At 43.3% G+C, this 21144-nt stretch overlaps 1 protein-coding gene across 7 annotated transcripts in view; it reads left to right on the top strand.

The window, feature by feature from the left end:
- DAB2IP (DAB2 interacting protein) overlaps positions 1-21144 on the top strand; it is a 243925-nt gene that overhangs the window by 123383 nt on the left and 99398 nt on the right. For all 7 annotated transcript variants that reach the window (XM_074891329.1, XM_074891330.1, XM_074891327.1 and 4 more), the window contains one exon: positions 1506-1624. In XM_074891329.1, coding sequence (XP_074747430.1) covers positions 1506-1624 — 119 coding nt within the window. The remainder of the gene's footprint in view (positions 1-1505; positions 1625-21144) is intronic.

Below are 21144 nucleotides of genomic sequence, written 5' to 3' on the forward strand. Positions count from 1 at the left end.
AACACCTTTGGTTATCTAGATGTTTCAAATTCTTGATGCACTTACAAACAGGAAAGTCACTTCCATAACAAGAGCTGTACAGTCCGCCCGAGGAAATTTTGCAACCTGAGAAAGACATAATGTTGACCCATGAATATCCTAGGCGGGGAAGGAGTGTTTCAATGGCATTGAACAAATGACAGGCTCGATAGAAGTTAGACTGTGATTATCTTTCTTTAAGACATATAAAGGGTATTAATTTATTAAAGGGAGCTGCTAAAGGCTACATGACCTATATCCATTCCTTAAGGTTGACTGGGGAAACTACTGAGACTCATGCCTGGAGTGGAGGAGTGCTCTGTGGGTACGGCTGGGGTGCTGGCATAGTACCCAGTGGAAGGATACCTGTTCTCACACTTTGTTCCTTATGCACATCAAAAATCTGTGCTCGATCCAGTGGGTATCTTACGCCCTTTCCTGGGGATGGGGAGGGGAAGCAGCGTGTGCAGAACCTCAGGTTGTGCAGGGATTTGCCAAGTTGTTTATATCTAGCTAATTTATTTCTTTGGTATGACGGTGCGTAAAAGGAGCACTTCTTCAGGCTTCACCCCAAAATCCTGGTTTCTCTTTAAAACTACCCCACTTTCTCCGGCTAACGTGCTTGACCCACTACGACTGTTCTCATATGCTGTAAATGCTGGACACCACAGTAGTATTATACTTTTATTGCCTTATTTAGCCAAGAGATTAAATGTAATGTTCAGATTATGTAGAACATTAACTCCTAACAATAAGCAAATAACACATTAGAAGCTTTGCTATTAAAACGTTTAGTGCTGGCTTTGCTGTGGAACACTACAGGAGCTGTGACTTATGTTCCATGAGGGAGGAGGCACAGCGGAGAAGAAGGCGCTGTACGTTCAGCGCAAGGGTCTCTTTCTTCTGTAAAGGTAGTGCCTATAGCTGCCGAGTCCACATGCTGGGGTTATGAATGCTTTATAGGATATTTTTCCATGTAGCTAGAACACCTGAGTCCAATTCTGCCAGCCATGGCTGAAAATCTGGGGGGTCTCGATCAGGTAATTAAGTTCTTGCCTGTCTCGTGGTTGCTGGTGAGGGGGTGGTGTGTTGTACCTGTGCCTGCGAGATGGGGCTGCCAGCCTGGCCAGGCTGGGCCAGCCGGAGCCCCGCGTCGCAGCCTCTCCTCCCGTCAGGAGTTGTAATGTGCTAGTCTTGTCTTTCAGACAGTATTTTTATGTGAGCTGATGGTTGCCAGGGTAACGGAGGCTTCGGGGAGTCTCGCGCCGACGCAGCGCCCTGGCCTCGGCGAGCACTGGGAGCAGATGTTGGCTGCGAGCTGGGGAGCCGGGCTGACAGCGAGGAGCGGCATTGCCAGCAGCCGCACATGAAGGGAGCTGGAGAGAACAATTTGCCTGGCTGCACTCGGTGCAAGAGAGCAGGTTCAGGGCTCGCTCTCTCTTTTTCCCTTTTTTGTTGTAATTTAGTATTCTTGTCTCACCCCACAGGGGTTCCTCAGCCGTCGGCTTAAAGGCTCCATCAAAAGGACAAAGAGCCAACCGAAGCTTGATAGGAACAGCAGCTTCCGGCACATTTTACCTGGCTTCAGGAGTGTGGACAATGAAAGGTAAGGGGACGTTTCTCGGAGGGCGGGGAGGAGGGTGTGTGAGAGAGAATGAGGATATTGATTTTCCCAGGTCTTGTTAATATCTTGCTTATCTTATTCGGAGCAAGGGCCACATCTGTGATAGAAGTAGACTTGCTTAATTGCAAGAGGGGTCATTTTAATTCGTTGTTGAGTACACAGTGCAAGCCCTCCCTTTTTAGGTCAAATAACATGTACGGAGAAGCCTGACTGCTCTGCTTTCTTTTCCCCAATAAATCCTAAGTTGATGCACCAGCATATAAATAGCACATAGATGCAGCAGCCAAAGCTGACTGATGCAGGTGAGGGAGGGAGGGGAGGGATGCTCACACACTGGACTACATTGAACATTACTGGGTTACACATTGTACGAACAATAACATAGAACAATAACAACCATAATCTCCCCAAATCCCTCTCTCCCCGTGCACACACATACATCCTCAGCATAGCCATTGACTGCCGTCATTATACTGAGATGGATTCTCGGCGTGTGGCCGAAGCTGCTTTTTCTGTCTGAGCCATGGCGGGATCTTTCAGTCCAGGAGGGATGTGTTGCAGGGAACGTGCAGATGGGTCGGATGAGGTGTTTGACACGGGATGGCCAGTATTGAAGCAAATTGCAAGCAAAATAAAGGAGAAATGAGACTTTGGTTTTATTCTTCAGCTCAGTTAGAAAGTATAGTAGGTCTTTAGTGGATTTGTGTGTATTTATGTATATGCAGATTTACATCAGTGTGTGCATGAGACAGGCACACATTCCAGGTGGATTTATGTGTAAATTCACATGCAGATCAAGGTCATGGTTGGGTAAGACAGACTCCATTGCCAACCACAGAAACAAACTAGTGATTTGCTTCCAAAAGGAAGATCTTTCAGCCTTACATGAATCATTGTGGGGAATGACACAGAAGTATTGAAGTGCCAAGAAAAGTCTGTGTCTGAAAAATACGCCAAATTGGATATACACTGATGTAACCATTTTGTAGCAGTGGCATTTGAAAATATCAAGATGGTACTTTAGAATCCATTAAGTAAATGCTTCACTTTTAAAAGCAATGACAACTTTTACTTTGTTTTAGCTATACTTACTCATTGGAGGGGCTGGGAATTTCTGAAGCCTGCCAATTGCAGTTGTCAGTCTGGATTTTTCCTTACCTGACCTATTACAGCCTCATAAGCTCTTTCCTTTTGGATTCTGCAAGTAAAAGAATTTTGCTGGTCAGTGCAGAGTAATATTTCAGGGGTTACTACCTGGGAAGACAAGAGTTGATTTGATTCCTGTGCTGCAGTTTTCACAAATGCTCGAAGTAGGGCACTGTGTTCCGTATGGAAGATGAGCAAGCGTAGCCGGGTGGCCGGGAACCTGCCTACAGTGCTGCTGCTTCACTCAAAGAACAGGCACATTAGACAATATTTTCTTTCTACCTAGATGAGTTTTGTTTCTTCCTGTGAATTGACAGTATAGACATGGGAATTAACTGTTTTGGCCAGCCCTGCAGCCAAAGTCATTTTCCCAAATTAAGCCTTGTAATTTTCCTGCGCTCCCAGCACAAGAGCCCTGGAGCTTGCTGGGCAGTGTCCTTTCAGAGAGAGCCAGATTTACTGCAACTTTTCTTTAAAGAGATTCAGTGAATGGCTGTAGCACATTTTTTACTGTAGAGCTTAAAGGGTGAGTTAGAGGAGAGGTAGCATTTGGCAGCCTTGAATAAAATCCAAGGATTTGCTTATCTGAGTATTTAGAAACTGAAAATGGAAGGCTTCTATTAGGCAGGTATCGCTCATGAATACACTTCACCTATGATACACAGACATGCCCTGATGTGGAGGAAACTGTCTGACACTAGGTAGCTTTTGACAGCGAGCTGTTAGTCCCCTAATTCCTGCCGTAGTGTCAGATCTCTAGTGTAAGCAAGTGTCCTTCTGCAGAAGATCTTGGCCTTGGGTACTGTTGCTCTCGGAGAGGTGAAAGAAAAGCAGCAGCTGGGCTTCTCAGTCATGCATCGGGGTTTTGGTTACGGAAGATAATTTTATCTCCCTGAACATTCCCATCCACGTCTGCTAAAATGCACAATGCACTCACTTCTGTATATGAAAGGGCTTGAGTCTCTTAGATCACTCTCGTGCATATTCTGCTATGCTTCCTTGTCTGTCATGAAATCCAAGAACTGTTTCAAAGAAGCATCTGGTATTGGAATATTTGCCTCTTAAATATTTGATTCTTGACTCCATCTTGTATCCAGGCTGATTGTTCACGAACTGCTCCTTTGCTCATGGAAGTAACCATTGTAACAGTGTTCTGTTCTGGAGCTTCATAGAATTTTTGCAGGGGATGCCATAGCAAAAATGAATAGTGCAATAAATGCAGTCAAAACACTCCAGGTTGAAATACTGAGCTATAATAGATCATAAATGATCCTGGTACTTGGCTTCTGTGTATCTAAATTGGTACTGTGTCATGCCTCTTAGTTTCTTTATTTTTTCTTTTCTTGCATGTCCTGTTTATCCTGCTATGTACAGCAGATGCGTATGAATATATGAAATGTGCACATACGTGTATAGAGAGCTAACAAGGTGGATGTGGCGTGTATGTAGAGCAGAGCTGAGAATATAAACAAATCTATCTATGCTTTTTATCCTGTGTTTGATTAATGCCTGCATTTAAATACATCATGTAAATTTAAAATGGAAAATTATTACCTCCTACAATAGTGAGAAATTTGTACAGAGTTTTATAACAAAGGAAAACAAGGAAATAACATTAAACATTGGAAAAGTCACAGAATGTCTCACTGCCATCAGTTCAGAATCACCTTGTTAATTCTGTCAGTAGAGTCTGGTTTTCATACCTTGCCTTGGCACAAAGAGAACAGCCAGGTTTCCAGCGGAGTCTTGCAGAGCTGCTCTTACAAAGCCTGGTTACTGCGTCCTGGGGAGGAGCTGACAGCTCTGAAATGGGGGTTTCTTTGTCGAGTTGACGTGCCATCTCCCAGGGTCCCATGTCCATTGCCAGGCAGCTGTTTGCAGTTCTGCCATGGCGTGTGTGTGCATGTTCAGAGCAACTATGAAAACTTTGAGAATTCTGCTTTAGTAAAACCTCGGCCAACCATTTTTTCTCTGTAGAGAACATTGGAGAAATTGCTTAAAGTGGTGTGTTGGAAAAATACATTGATTGTAGTCAAGCAGAGCTTATGTTTGTAGAAGAAACATGGTTGTTTCTCATGGTATTGGATTTTACATTGACTGAGAAGAGACCTTTTGCTTGAAAAAAGGTAGAATAAGGGGTTTGCACTAACTTCAGTAAATTACTGTGGGGTTCACATGGATGTAGTTGGCCAAATTTTGCCAGTCTTTTGCATACTAATTTTTTTCTAGGAGTCCTGTTGCAGTAACAGTAATAAAATTATTGATTGCGAATAAGAGAAGCAAAATCAGACCAAGTGTAACTAGTATCCGGTATGAGAGGTGCATTAATCTGGCACAATCAGTTTATATAAATGTGAGATTTAAAGGATGATTGTGGAACGAGTGCTCCTTTCAATTTGTTGGCTGGTCAGATTGCTTGTTAGAGCTAAAAAGGGGTCCGTTAAAGTGGCTTTTGGCTAACAATGTCTCCTGCATCCTGATTTATTAAGCAGCTAACAAAGTTTTTATCATGGAGCTCTGAATGTTTGTCTTTGTAGCAGCCTCTCTGGAATCGGCCACAAATCAAGCATTTGGCAGATGGATTTTTCTTAATTGGACCCACATTTCTGCTACAAAATTTGTGACGGAGAAAGTTTCTGGGTTGGGCTTTGGGCACAGGGAGTACAGAGAACTGAGAGAAGGTTGTTGTGCTGCAGTTGTTCAGTATTGTTGTTAGTGCATTTCTGATTGTTTTCTTGTTGTAGTGAACTTTTCAGTCACTGCTGTCACTTCATTACAGTAATATTTTAAAAATAATTTCTGATAGTTTGGTGGGAATTTAGAAGTAGCTTTATATGGGTGCGTTTGGTTTTTTTTTTTAAATCTAAATACATGAACTTGGTCCCATCTCCTCTGAAACTGGCAAAGGCTGCCATGATTTTATAGTAGCTCTGAGAGGGCAGGGACACAGCATCACTCCGTGGGACAGAACCCTTCAGCCTGTCGTGATATGGTGGACAGTGGGCATTCAGTGGAACTCCGTATTCTGCTGTAATCCCCGAGCTGAGCATTCCTAGGGACACTTTTCCTCAGTGCACCTAGAATTCATTTAATGCTAAGGGACTCTCAATTACTAACACGGGTGATTATTTTGCAAGGTTTTTTTCATAATTCCGGAAGATAACATTCTATTTAAGCTTTTTCTTGGCACTACAAAAGTCTGAGCATATGGTTGATTGTTAAATGAGCCTCAGCCTTGGAAGGGGTACAGCCGTGCATTAATAACAGCAGCGACTTGCACTACTGCTACTTCCTCCTTAAACTACTTTTTTTTTAATCCTATCAAAAATTTGTACTTATAACCCACAGAGGGAAGAGGAAGTGTACAAGTCATGTACTGCAGCACATTTAATTCCTACTCTAGTGCTAATGCAGTCTGCTCTATGGGTTTTCAAATGATCCTGAAGCTTGTTTTGATGCAATAGGAGAGCATCAGTAACTTATGAACATCTGTACTCTTATAGTAAACTTTGTTTGTGAGTTCTTTTTAGATCTAATTATCATTTGTTTATTCCCACAAACTTGATATGCCAAATATTTTTAGGCATGATGAATTGGTTAAATTTGATGAGGATAATGCGAGTGCTGCATTACAAAGGATGAAGAAGTCACTCTGTTTTCTTTGGAAAGAGGAATGACTCATCCTGCAGAACTAGGACACTGGCAGACCCCAGAACGTGTGAAGGGCTTTCAGATCTGTGTGAACAAGTGCTGGAGAGCTTGCTTTCTCTTCTGCCTCTTTACTCACACGGCATTAGCCAGTGAAGCTTTCTAAGTAGGAAGACTTAGAATAGTAGCTGCACAGCGAAGGGTGACACTAAGAGCATGTTACGGACAGCGCAGGAGCCTCTAGTTTTCATGATAATGAAACTATTTTGAGGAAACACTGCTGGGTTCCTATCTGGAAATCATTCGGCACTGTCAACAATAACTGAAGTGCAAAATAAAACATCTTGAAAAGTCAGGAATGGGAGTGTCCAGCAGGTAACAATGTCTGCTTTCTCATGGAGTGGATTGTGTCTGCTCCCAGTCCCCTTGCAGTCAGGGAACAAATGTATGTAGCTTGAAGATTCAAGGACAGTCTCAGGATTAAGACTGGCCTCGTATTTATATCAAGGCTACTTTGTCCTGGAATATGCAAATCAACCTTTTAATGGGGTTCCTTTGCAAAATTTTTCTTGAACCAGAAAGTTAATTACTGATCCCTAATTAATGGCTATGTTAGGAGGCTAAAGTAACATCAGAGAGAACTGCTTTGAAGGAGAGATGCAGGAGGAAATTACCAGTTCTCACCAGAAACTGTTATGTTCCTCATCTTCTTCTCATGGTATTAGGAAGTTTAGAAACTGGTATTCAGATATTTTTAAAAGGATAATGCTCTTAATGAAAAGAGGGGATTTTGGAGGGTTTTTCTGAGAGGCATTGAAACAAAAAAAAATAATCCTTTAGATGGAAGAAAGACTAATACTGTGTTCTGTAAAAATAATGTACAGTTCCCTTATACAGGTGGTTCAGGTTTCCATTGTGTTAAGAGTGGCATTTATTCCCCTTTGGACTCAGTCTGATCCCGCAGTTAACGGCTGACGTCAGGGGCAGTTAGAGCAGGAGTGTGTTTCAGACTGGGTGTGGAATTGGCAGTTTCAGTCCTCCTGAGCAGGGCAGCCCGGGCAGTGCCAGCGGAGGCTCCGCAAAGCTCAGGCCCTTTCCCGGACAGTGCTCTTTGCATTACATTTTCTTAATTCAGGGAAGTAGAACTCCTGGTAAATCTGGGAGGTTGCAGATCAATTGCACTGGCCTGTGAACATAAAAATATTTGTTATAAAGCCCCATTCAGCAATGTGCTGCTCCTCATGGCTAAAGCCATTTAATAACCCCAAGAAGGGCAGAGTCAGACTGGAAACAATGTGGTGCCTTTCAGCTTCTCCCAAGGCAACAGCAAGGTCTCAACTATTCCTCCTGTTAATTAGGTTTTTGTTACACACACATGCACATACTTATATATTTGTTCAGGGTTTTGCACAAGCATGTAAATCGGTGATTTGTATCTGAGGCTACCTGAGGTAAATATATTCGACATTCTCAAAGAAATACATAAACACTTCCCCTTATCCTACATATTCAAATTAACTTCCTAATTGAACAGGGTGGCCATGTCTAATATCTCTCAGCAAAAGACTATATCAATTCCTAGAAATTTTTCAAGCCATAGTCAAGGGAAGGGCTAAGAGGCTGGAATTATTTAATAGCCTTCTTCACATTTCTCCTCTTCCTGGTTTCCTAACAGTCCAGACAAACAGCACAGTGCCCCAGAGGGTACAGCTTGTGCTTTGACTTGACTTGGAGTCATGTAGTAAAATTATAAAATCCTTCCTGCTTAGGCATATGCAGCGCTACTGGGATAATTGGCTTCATGCATCTTACAATTAGCTTGCAAAAATATGTTTTGCATTCCTGACCTTTTCTCTATAAGCAAGGCCATTGTTTCACTGTCCTGCTTAATTACAAAATATAGTGTTGTGTGAGGATAGAGATGACATCGTTGTATCGTTGGCTCTAATTTGACGAGACATCATAATGGGGAGTTTTCATACTGAGGGCACTGAATTAGTGTAGCATGAAGCCACATTTCTCTAAACCTACTAAATAAGGAGAAGTTAATTTTATGCTCTATCTTTTTGACATTTGTAATCAAAGCATTGTATTACAGCTGCAGATGGTTAGCATTTGAAGAATGTTTGGTAAATGCTGACAATCGGAAGGCATTGTTTCTGCAGCGGAAGATCAGGTTGATTAATGGATAGAAGGATGCTTTCCTTCGTTTTACTGTTCTCACAGTCTGAATACATATTATTGACTCACTTGGCCATTGCCCGACAGACATGATGTTGTGGTGCATCAGTGTACACCTCGGGGTTACAAGCAGATACTTCTGTTCGTATCCTTTCAGCAAAGACTCTGAGCGAGGGTGACAGTTGAGTTGCATTGTGGCTCGTGGTGTCTTGATATTCTTCAGATCAAAGACAGATACTGCTACTCCATTGCATTAACATTTTGTTTCCAAACAGACCATTTATTCTGACTTTGCCCTGGTGAGATTTTCATGTGCATGAATTTCAGTGCAATTACATTAGCATTACTCTTCATGTCAATAAACTCAAAGAAAAAAAAAGAGAAAGAAGATGACATCACTACAGCTTTTGTACCAGAAGATGTGTTCTGTTAGTTCTAGACTCTTCTGTTTGCTTTTTGAATTATTATTTGTTTACAATAAAAACTAAGATACTTCTATCCCAGGCTTAATCATTCTGGCACACAATGAAAGCTGCTCATGATGAAAACATTACTTTTAAACTAAGAGGAATGGTCTTGCTTTCCCGAGCCCACTGCCTCCTGGCCACGTGTGCCCCTTGCAGCAGATCCAGTCATCACGCAGTCTTAAGTAGGTTAGCAAGTTGATTCAGTGGGAAATTATTATTTAGGGGGATGATTTTCTGTTTGGTTAGGGCACTGATCCAACTCATGTAACTGCAGAGTAATGGGAATGTGGCAGAAAAAGGATTTTTCCTTTCAGTGGTGGTGTACGGTTGCATTTAATGAGATACAGTGTCAAACTGTACTCTCAGTTTCTGCCCCTAGCGCCGTGTAGGCACAGGGGAGGGAGATCTACCTGGCATCTGCCTCAGTTTTCCATCTTTCAAAATGGAGCTTCCCATCTCATAGGAGAGGTACATTGCTTGATGGATCACATTTTTCTGTCCCTTATTCAGTCATTTCTATCGGCAATTAGCGTTAGCAATAAATGTCTTTCTCTCTTGGAAGGAGGAAATGTTCAAAAACAAGTTCACTCTGTTCTTCATTGAAACGCTGCAAAACCTTGATTGGAAAATCTGTGTGAGGGACAAAGAGTTGTAAGTGAACATGTAACAACTGAGGTGGGCAAGGTTTTCAAGCCTTTGTTCAGAGAGCTGGAAGACGCAGATGTTTGACATGTATATCTTGTTATCTGATTTCATATTGCAGTGGTCGTGCACAGGAATCCGCTGATTGTAGCTGGAGGCAGCCTGTGCGTTGAGCTCACTGCTGGCAGTTAGTTGTACACAGCACTGGGTATAATGATGTTCAAGACTTGTGAATATAAAATAACTGTGTCAAGTTCATCCATCAGCTGGGAGGGAATCAAAAAACAGGCTGAGGAAAAATATTCTCCTCTGTCCTTCCTCCTTAACATACTCTTTAATAATACCTTATGATCTGGAGCCTCTTCTTAAGTGATTATTAGAGAGATTAGTAGATTGTTCACGTATGGATATCTTCTTATGATACTGATATTATGATCTTGTTTATCTGGTTGGCACTGTTTATAATTTTGATTTTTCAGTACAACTACAGAATGTCTCACTTATTTAGGTTCTCTTCAGCAAAATTCAGGTCAGGTGTGATGAAAAGAACGAAGAACTGATTTTAATTGAATTAAGTCAGTGCATTTTAGCTGGAATTAAAATATAATTTGTTTAAAAATACTTAACTGATTTGAATTAAACCCAGAAATATGAATTTAGCTTTAATCCATGTGTGTTATATAAGTAATTATATGAGAAAGGAATGTGGCATGCATTGTACATGACTGATAGTGTGCAGGAGGGTGGCATTCATTCACAAAATGATTTAAATGTATTAGTAATTATAAAGCCATAGGTATTATATCAGGCTGTCCCCTTTGCTCGCGTTTACAAATGTCTCTGGGATTATGTTGGCCCTGTACAATAGCCCCCACGCTCCATTGCTGGTACATGAGAGATTACACACATCCCCTATTTGAACCATTCAGTGCTTCTTCCCCACAGGAGTCCCTCTGCAAAGTAGTCCTGCGGTAGTTACCAAATGATTTACATAACTCTGTTGTATGTACCTTGAATAATTAATATTTTGCTGTCCTTGCTGTGTGGGGAGTTTTGTTCCATTATGAAATGTTTGTTGCTATATAGTAACACTTGAAATGATATGTATATATACAGAGAGGGGAAGAGAGAAGGATTTATTTTTTTTTGTGACAGCAAAATTTTTAAAAAAGCATTGCTTCTGAGAATTGAAATGAAAAGCTGAAGGCTGCTATTAGCTCATCTTGGAATCTGTTGTTTATCCTCTACCTGGGCATAATCCTCCTGGGCACTAACGAAGGCCAAGCACTGTCCTGTCGGGCCGGGAATGCAGGCTGCGGGGCAGGCTCTGTGTGAGCCGCGAGGTGACACTTCCCCAGCGAGGGGTAACGGGCCGCCCCTATTGCTACCTGATCAGCCATCGCACTGCGTGCTGGCTTTCCCTCTGGGCACAGACAGACCAATTCTGCAACCAGCCCGGGGTGAAACACAGATGCTCTGGAGACTTTTCTCAGTTATCCAGGTCTCTTGAATCTGTAGAGTCTGGAGTGTGTGTGAGAGAGATGTCTGGCATTTTCAATCACAATAAAAAAATGTTTCTTGCTACCTTGTGACATATGAACAATTTTAGTCCTGGCTATTGCTAAAATCCAGTAAGAAGATTATTTGAATTCAAGTTACCAGTTGCTTGAATTTGGTGGTAGTTGGATGAGGAGGTTCAGTTTAGGACTACTGTAAAGGAAAGAGACATTTGCAGTATAACATTTCTCCTACACATTCACATTCTGAATCAGTGGAGGAGACTGAGGTATAAAATTGGGCTGTTTGTGAGCTCTCTTTGATTTCAACTTTTGTGCTTTCAGAAGATCAGGTTTGCATGGTTTAAAAACCACATTGCAGCATTTTTTCTTTTGATACATGTTGAAATGGTTGCTTCAATGCTCTACCTTAATAGTTTTAATTACTGACATGACATTGTTCATGACTGCCCCATATTGTGGCATTTTCACTATAACTTTACTAAGGCTCTAAGTAAATGTGGAAGTACGTGTTGTTTGTGCAGTGTCTGTGTTGGTGGGCGTCGAGGGTTTGACCACCAAAGTGTAATTAGCAGAGTGATTACACCCAGGCTGCATGCACGGGGGTGCCTTGGTGGGTGCTGGGTACCCAGAGGTACTGATGGGGGGCCGCCGAATGCTCGCCATGTGTTTCCTGAACTGGATATCGCATCAGCAGAGGCTCTCGGCAGGAAACCTCTCCAGCTCACCCAGAATTAATTATTCACTGATCATCACTCAGACCTTATGGATTAGGGAGCAGGGAGGAGGGTTGGCAGGGGGTGGATAGAAGATGGAGCAATTTGGATTGCAATTAGTATTTCATTTCTTTCCTTACTCCCTGTTTGCTTAAATTGGAGATTGCATGTTAGAACCAAGCAAGGATTTATATCCCAGCAGTGGAAGTTCCCTGTGCACCAGAAACTAGCAAATCCACTACAGTCTTTAAGCTTCCCAAAGAGATAAAGCACTCAGACTGTTTGAGGAGTTGAAACATCAGGGGAGCAAGTTTTGCTTAGAAAATGTTGCAAGGGAACAGCAGTGCCCAGCCTGCCAAAGCAGGAACACTTCACTAGCCATATCCTACCCTTATGATAAGAGCATTTAGATATTGTCTCTCTCCATCCATTATCTATCTTCTCCCCGTTCTACCTCCTTCAGTGCGCTCCCTGCCAGGAGTCTTCTCTGGGGATTAAGGCTGTGGCAGATCCATAACGGATACCAAAGCCCGTCCGGGTAAGTGGTCCTGCAGCAGACAGTGTAAACCCCAACCACTGGGTGCATCGCCCAGTCCCAGAGAATGTAATTTTAAGTTTAGTCATTACGGTAATGTTAGCCAACAGTTGAAAGTCTGCTTCACTGGTGAGATTGTGTCTAATGTTGAAACCTCAAGGGGTTTTCTTGATTATACCAGTAACCACAGTCTGGGTCACACTTTGCAATAATTATCCTGATGTCTGAAAGGTTGTTAGAAAGTCCCTAGAGGAAGGGGCCCGGTTGCATTGCAGAAGAATTTAGAGGTATATTCTGGCAAACCTTCAGCACTTAGAGATTTATTTAAGTTAGTTCTTTTAATTGCTTTCTTGCATCCCTATTCTATTATAAGCTCTGTGAGCCATCTAGGGAAGTAAGTCTAGCTAATATTAATCTCCTCAATCCTTCTTCCTTTAACTAGTTACTCCTGGCTTCATCTACACAGACATTTAAGCCCTACAGAGTGGGTAATAATTTTGATTCTGTTTTAACATGTTCTAACAGAACATGTAACTTAGGAAAATTCATCAGCTGACTTCTGCATTTGATTTTTTTTTTAAAATCTCATCTCTTAAATGTGGCTTATGATCTTTGTATAACATTGCTGCTTCCCAAGACTGTTGGCAGCTTCTGTGATATGTATTCATAAAGCAATTCCAAGTCCTTGAGTGAAACCTGCAAGAAAAGGGCAAAGAATTATTTGTCTTTTTTTCATTATCATGGCCCTCTTGTTCTGACATGCACTTGAGAGAAGTTTTCTTACTTGATGCCTTTATATCTAAAGCTCTCTCTTTGTATAAACCGAGGCAGGTTGTCTTGCCCTCCTTAGATAAAGTCACTCATGTTGAGGCTATCACTCACTTTATTAGCCTTAGTTCCAACCCTCTCACCCAACAGGCAGAGCCTCCACGTACCCCTCAGTTAGAGCAAACGTTTTGATAGCAGGGGAGTGAAAAACAGAATGACAAGAGCGAATGGCTCAAGGAGCCCAGTGCCAGTTTGTGGTTGGCTTAGTCCCTGACTCGAAAGCGTGGTTCTCTCTTCTGAATGTTATAAAAAGTTTCATTGTCTTAAAAAATAATAATCCTGTTTGAGTCGTGTGAAGTTTTTGTTCTCAATTACGTTTTATATCAGTGGATTCCACAGACACAGTGAGATGTACGATACATAATTTATATCACTGACATTTTTTAATCTATTGATAGTTATCTTTCATCTTTATTATCTATTCTTTGGCCATTTTAGTAAAAGACAGTAAATAGAAACAGCCGATTTCTTATTTTACCATGCATTATTTGCTGATAATTTGCTAAGGGGACATTTGTCATGTTGTCTCTCCTTGTCTTTTCCAGCTAAAGAGACTCCTCTTAGACTGTTTTCCATGGTTTATATCACTTCTTGAGGCTTTCCCTAATAAACATATTGCACATGTACATTAGTACGCTGTTGGAAGAAACACCTTTTCCGCACCTGTTTTTCTTGGAAGCGCTCTATATGTTCTGTGCATCTGTGAGATAGGTGTCTTAGGGGAGTTGGGAGCTGCAACTGAGAAAGACTGAAACATGAGATATATGAAGGTATTAGTTTGGTAGCATCCAGATTCTGCGCTTTTGGGACCTTAAGAGAAATTCTGGGGTGGAGGATGAAGGAGAAAACAGGGACAGGCTGGCTGCTGGAAGACTTTTCAGCAGGTAGTGTTACTGAATGAGCAGCACAAGGATGCCTGGTTCGAGCAGTGCGTGCAGCGGCACAAGGACAGTGAAGCGTCGGCACCTCTTCCTTCTCTAGGGCGGTCAGGGCGTTCGTGTGGATGGTGCTGCGAGCAAGAGCGGCGGGGACCTTAGTGCTGTGGCTGTACGAGTCTGTGTCGGGTGCCACGGCTCTGGGGCGTTTCAGACACGTCAAAGTGGCGTGGCCCAGGCAAACCCCACACCTCTGGCAGATGGACAATGCACTGCGTCTGAGTGTGGTGCTCCTCGTTAGCACCCAGGAGGGTTGTAGGCTGCCTCTCTCCCGCTTCACTCTCCCCTCCGCTCCCCTGGGAGCCCCTGTCCAGGGCAGAGCATCCCGAGGGGACCCTCCCGAGCAGGAGAAGCAGCAGGGGCAGAGGCTCCAGGGCTCCCACAGGGACAGAGGTTCCAGGGCTCCCACGGGAACAGTGGCTCCAGGGCTCCCATGCCACCGGGCGCTTCCTCAGCCCAGGCTCACCACGACCTGCTGCCTTTACTCCACCCTCCGTTTCCATGTCTGAGACTCCTCATCCCTCCTTGTCTCGGAGGAACATATCCTTTTGTTAAAATGAAGTGATAGAGAGTCAGCATTACACAGAGGAATGAGTTATAAAATAATGGGGCTAATAAGCATGTAAAATAACCTGACTGTACAAGAGTGCAGTCTATGGAACAGCAGCTGCAGCAAATATATTCAGGTTATCAGTGTGTGGCTATTTTGTGCTGAGAGGGCTTAGGTGTAATGAGAGTTACTGCATCACAGGAACTCTTGGCAATGAATAGTGACATTTTCCAATAACAACTTTTCGAAATGAAAAAAATCCCCTGTATGAATGCAGCTCTGACTGACAGCTTGGGGATCTCCTCTCTCTACCCTCACAACAGGTAGAGCATATGTGGCAATGCAGCCTTTCCTACGCCTCCCAGACACCGTGCCTTGAACCCCCGCCACAGAGCCCTCTGCGGATGGCAGCCAGGCTGTTTGTCCCCCACAGCTCGTTCAGCCTACGCGTGCCCCGGGGAGACTCAATTACTGGCAGCTCTTTGAGGATTAGGTACCTGCTGCTGGGAATTGGGCTCAGGTCACCAGCCTGGTTTCAGGCAACCAAATGGTAACTCTTAATTGCTTTAGTCCTACACCACTACCTGGGGTTTGAGGACTCATCAATAATTTCCTGCGCTAACTGTCCTGGCCTTGGTGTTCTGAAACTCAGGTTAGATTTATTTTTTTAAAATTAAAATGCAAAACAGGACTTGACCTAAATAATAATAACCAATCATAAGTCTGAAGGTTTTGGAAGTATCAAATTCCCTTAAACATTTAATTCCACAGTCCTGATTTCATCCAGCCCATTATCCTACTTTGTTCCAAATTAGCACGTGGCATTCTTGCTCCTGACTAATAAGTTACAGGCGAGAGTAATGTGTCAGTATTTTCAGAATAGGATGAGTACTGTATCACCTGCATCTCTGGCATTTTTATTTTCTCCTATGTGATGTATTAAAACCACAGACCTTGTCACCAATAAGCTGAAAAAGCATCATTCAGCTCTGTAGTTTTTCTGGACACTTTCCTTCGTCTTACATTTTTTTTCTTTCTGTAAATGTCAGTGCATAAAGAATACAGGATTCAATGTGATTCGTGCTATTGGTGTTTGGTACACAAAGAATAACACTGTTTGGTATCAGTAAAATATATCGGAGAAATCGACTCCTCCTAACTGTTCATCCTTATAATCGAGTTAAACATAAATAGATCTTCCAAACCCATTGTATACCTCTGTGGAGATTAGGGCAGGCCAACTGTTTGAAACAGTGATTAGTAAACTCGGACTTTAATAAATATTGTGAACTGGCGTTGCAGCTCTTCCTGTAATCTGACCATTGTTTACAACTACTTGTAAACCTTAAAAATTATACTCATTTTGTCTCACCTGAAAAATCTACTGAGAATTCTTCGTTAGGTTTTTTTGTTGAAAAATTATTTTAGTGATGAATCACCTGACCAAAAAAAAAAAAAAAAAAAGAAAGTCTAATTCAGCAGTTTGTGATGGGCTATTTTGTCCAGTGATTTTACCTATCCTTTGTATCAAAAAGTACACTGGAAAATGTTTTATCTCAGTCAAGAGTCTGGCTCTGTGTAGTTGTTTCTTCTGCTGCTTCTGAGGTCAGAGAGCTCCAATTTTTCTGTGTCATGGCATCCAATTCATAGCAACCTCATCACAAACCTATTTTAAAGGTTCTACAGGTCTCTCCCATGGTCAACTTCATTTTGCATTAACTAGAAAGAGGTCCCAACCAAGTACACTGCTAGGAATCTTTGTCAGCAGTGGTCCCTTTTCCTGGAGCTCATCTTTGCACTGCCCTTTTCATGATACAAGAGGTCACGTTATTCCGTGTCAGTAAGTTTGCAGAAAAATCTAACCTTTTTGTTATGGTCATGAGCTGCTGTCTGTTGCTGAGCTGTAACAGGCTGAAACAGGCTGAGAATCTGCTCAATGGTAAATTGTGAGATTGCATAATTATGGCTTACACAACACACGCGCGCGGACAAACCAGGGAATTAGTACGTAGGGTGGATTAGGGAAGTCTGCTTTGTACAGCTTTCATCACCAGTATTCCCTGCGAAAGGAATTTCTGCTACTTAATTTAGTAACACATATATCTGATTTTCAGTTTTCTGCAGAAGGTGGGAAGGAATGTGGCTGGTTTTGCTCTGAGTTTAGGGGATTTTTGCTGTTGCCACTCTCTCTAATGACTCGGAAAGGTGGTGACTTTCCCCGAGTCCACACAGTGTTTCACCATCCTTGCTTGTCTGCGTGCAAGGGAGTGGTTTTCCACAACAACAATTGGCAATTACAGCTCTTATTTTAAATCAGATGAAACTAAAACAGACTGCTCCCACCCTGGACTCTGCAGATGGGCAGTGTTTTGAATCCTGCTTGAATAATCACTGATCCTAATTATAGAATTCGGGGAAGACGGCGGGACTGCCGCGCTGCGGCCGACCGGGGACTGGGGCGGGAGCGTGCGCGGCTGTGCTGGGCGAGCGCTGTAATCTTCCAGCACAAACTCAAATGCAGCAAATCAGAATAATTTCTCCATTGTGATTTCTGCTGTTCGCTTTGTCTCTGCTTTCTTCCCCTTTGCTGCCCTTGCACTTCTAGTAAGGGAGCTTGTAACAGCAATGTAGTAAGCGCTCGAATGGCTGGAGAATCCTTTTATAGCAAAGAAGATGTGATTGTTACTTATTTATTTTATATTTGGTTAATACAACCGGAATACAAATGGGGCTTCTATGCCTAAAGGCCTTGCATTCTTAGCGTAATTCCTTATGACATGTGTCAGGCTCTGTTTTATTCAGGTGGGTGGTATGATATTAAACAATAAAGCAAGCTTGCATTTCTCTGCAACTGTATTTATATGCACACTCCCTGGCACAGAGGTGCTTATTAGTAGAATGTCATACCCACGCTGGCTATACCCAGCCTGAAACATTTTGCAAATACTGTGTGGGCCTTAAGAGAAATCATCTCAAATCCATCAGATAATCTAACACCAGCGTGTCCTTTCTGCCTTATCCTTTGTCGAGGCAAAGAGCCGTTCCTTAAGTAATGCTCTAGACGGAATGTTCGTGTCTGAATGGAATATCGATTTTCTAATTGCTGTGCTGCTGTTAAATGAGTCGTTAGTGGGGAGTAGGGGAAAGCAAACTCAAATGTGTTGCAAGCTAGCTTTGGTTTGTCTCTGCTAAGCACACCCAGGGTGTTAATGTGTGAAATCCAACAAATGGGGTAAGGTGGAATTTTTTTTGTATGACGCAGACATAGAGGGGGCAAATGAGACTCTCCAGTGGGACAGGCTTATTCTCTCACAAAGCACAAAACAACCTCTCAGCTTCAGATACTCACGCTGCAACCAGGGAGGAAAACAAATTGCAAAGCAGTAGCATCTTATGCAATAGTCCCCAGGAGGTGGGTCAGTCACTCCGAATCATCCCGCATGGTCTGCCTGAGCTCCTGCAGCCTCTCAAGTGTAGAACGGGGTTGTCTGTTCCTCAGACACAGGCAGCAGTCAAGTATTTCTGTTTCCCTGGTACATATTTGCTGCTGTATGAACATGGCCAGATGGACAGTCCCCAGTGCAGCCATGGAGAAATTACCTTGGTTACACGCAGGCCCCAGACGCTCCCAGGGGGTTCTCGTGGGCTGTGCAACTGCTGCTGGCTGCACCCACCCTCCTGCCTGCCGCCAGGTCGGCTCCAAGTCGGTGACCTCGAAGTCATTCCCTCCATCTCCTTGTAACAGTCCCTAGAAGCAACCTAGTGGGAGAGAAGGGGACTTATCTGGCTTTTTTAAAGCCTCTAGTCAGGCACTTTGGAAAGTAAAATGCAGTCTCTGAGGTGAAATCTTTATTGCAAAGAATCTTCTTGAGACAATAGAAATAACTATCAGCTATGCCACATCTAGCTGATAAATAATATTTCTTAATATAGTTTCAGAAAATACAGCTTATGTTTATGTGTTCAAACACATCCTCTTAGCAGAAAAATAGCTTCTTTATTTTTCTGAAGATTAAAATGCCAAATCAACTAATTACTTTTCTTTGAAAACCTCTACCGCATAAAACACATACTCTCAGTGAACTAAATTGATTTATATTCAGCCATTAATTCTCTATAGCCCATAATTTGCAGAACAACAAAGCTAGTTGGAAAATGTGCCCTATTAAGGGACAAACAGCTTTCTGAATAAGACGGAGATATGTTGGCTTGGAAAAGAAATGGGGGTGCAGCCAAGGCTGGGGTGCACTGGGGTGCACTGGGGCACAGGCATGGACTCGAGGGGCAGCCCTGGAGAGTGTCCTGAGCTGCCGTACAAATTCCCTGTAAACTGAATTTCCTGTCCTTGCTAAGGTAACAGTGAGAGCAGGTACGTGCCCATGCAGCTGGGACAGTCGGTGTTACACGTGTAGCAGTAAATGTGTACAGCTCTGTGTTTTTTCCCAAACTATTGGATGCTCTCTAGTGTTACTGCAGTTGAAGTCTATGTATGTAATTCAATTAGGTGCCATGACCTTTCCTTTTGGGAGGCTTTTCCATTGGCTTAAGAATATTTGAAATTTCTCCTAACGTCTCCGTTTGGTCTTATTTGCATTATCCATGGAAGATTTTTTTTTTTATTAGAAGAGTTTAGAAAACTAATAAAATTATATTAGGTTTCTTCCAGTATGTGCGTCATTGACTGGAATTGAGATCTTGATAATGAAATTGGAATTTGTCTACCTCTGGTTTGGGGTAGTAATAAGAGGATGATAGAATAAGCCAGGCATTAGGTACAAAACTGCTGGGTTTTGGCAAATGACCGAGATGTTAGAGAAGATTGTGTCTAACAGGAGGATAGTTTGGACTGTGTGTGCAGATTGGACGCGGAATTGGAGGCTGAGAGGGCGCGGGAGGCCCCGAGAGGGTGGGAGGCCCCGATGGTGTGGGATGCCCAGAGAGAGTAGGCCAAGAGCATGGGACACCTGGTCAGGGGAGGGGCCCCTGGGGCACCCTTGGGTGAGACTGGCCTGTGTCCCTGGGCTGGGGCAGCCCCGGGGACAGGTGGGACCCGGGGCAGCTGAGGGAGGCTGCGGGGTGGGCTTCCCGCCATGGAGGCTTTGTTGCTCATTCTCCAGAAGGCTCCGCTCTGCCGGGAGCTGCCGGGGAGGGTTTTGAACATTTGGGGACAAGCTGTGAGTCCTCCAGAGTCACTGGATGGCAGGAAAGCCCCCCCACCCCCACCCCGCCCACGGCTGGCAGCTCTCCGAAAGCCCCAGGGGCTGTGCGGCTGAAACCTGAACGGCGCAGGGTCGGGACTTCCAGGAACAAACATGAGCAATAAATGTGTACATTTGAATGGTGGTTCTCTCTCATGTTGGATTTTAGGCGAGATCGCTCGCTCTGCCTGCAAGGCTTCATTCGGTGTGTGTTTTTATGGAAATCTTCTGTTTGTTCCCCGAAATGGGAGTCTGTCAGACACTGAATAAATGCAGGCAGAGCTAGCAGGGAGGTGTTACAGCACAGGAAACAGAAACATAGTCTTAAACAAATTAAAAGGATGGTAATTAACCAAATGAATTTAATCCTGGAGATAATCAGATGAATACATTTAGAAGGAAAATAATCCCAATTCTCAGAAAACAGTAATTAAAATATACTCATTTTTGGGAGTTAGATTGGAGGCAGCAAAGTAGAATAAAGCCATGATGGATGCTCTTTGGGACAGCGTCTGGCGAGGCCCTGATGTGTGATCTAAACATAGCCCCTTGATAGGATCAAATTCAGAGTTTAGGAAACATCTCTGAATAAATTCTTGAGAAGCTGAACGGAGCGCAGAGCACAGCCAGTTCTGTTATCTAGGTCGGCTGAGAGAAAACAGAGGATCAATTTCATAACCATGTATTTAAAGGGTGTCAACAGTGGGGAGGTGAAAGAATTTAGGGTGGATAATTGACAGATAAACGTGGGACAAGGTGGGAAGATGCAGGCATCCAGGCATCAGGGAATTACCTGCATACACCAACGTGTCAGGCTGGAGCAGGCTGCCGGGAGAAACAGCGAAAGCGCTCCTGTGACTGACACGGTCCTTGAGGATGTGCTGGAGGAGTCAATCACCCAACAGGTCTCTTCTGCCTTCCATTAGCACAGGAGGATTCCCAGCAGGGTCTGAGAGCAGGGAGGTTTAACGGGGGAAAGGGAGGTCTGGGGGGAAGAGCGGGAGAATGTATTGGTGCGTATTGTTTGAACGTCCTAGCCTGGGTGCAGGGTCTTGTTCTCTAGCAGATGTTAGCTCGGTGTGGTGGTCTTTGGTTTTTCCTTTGGGTTCTCTTGTCCAGGCCTCAGATGTTGTCTTTTG

Source organism: Strix uralensis, chromosome 21 (assembly GCF_047716275.1).
Source record: "Strix uralensis isolate ZFMK-TIS-50842 chromosome 21, bStrUra1, whole genome shotgun sequence".
NCBI lineage: Eukaryota > Metazoa > Chordata > Aves > Strigiformes > Strigidae > Strix > Strix uralensis.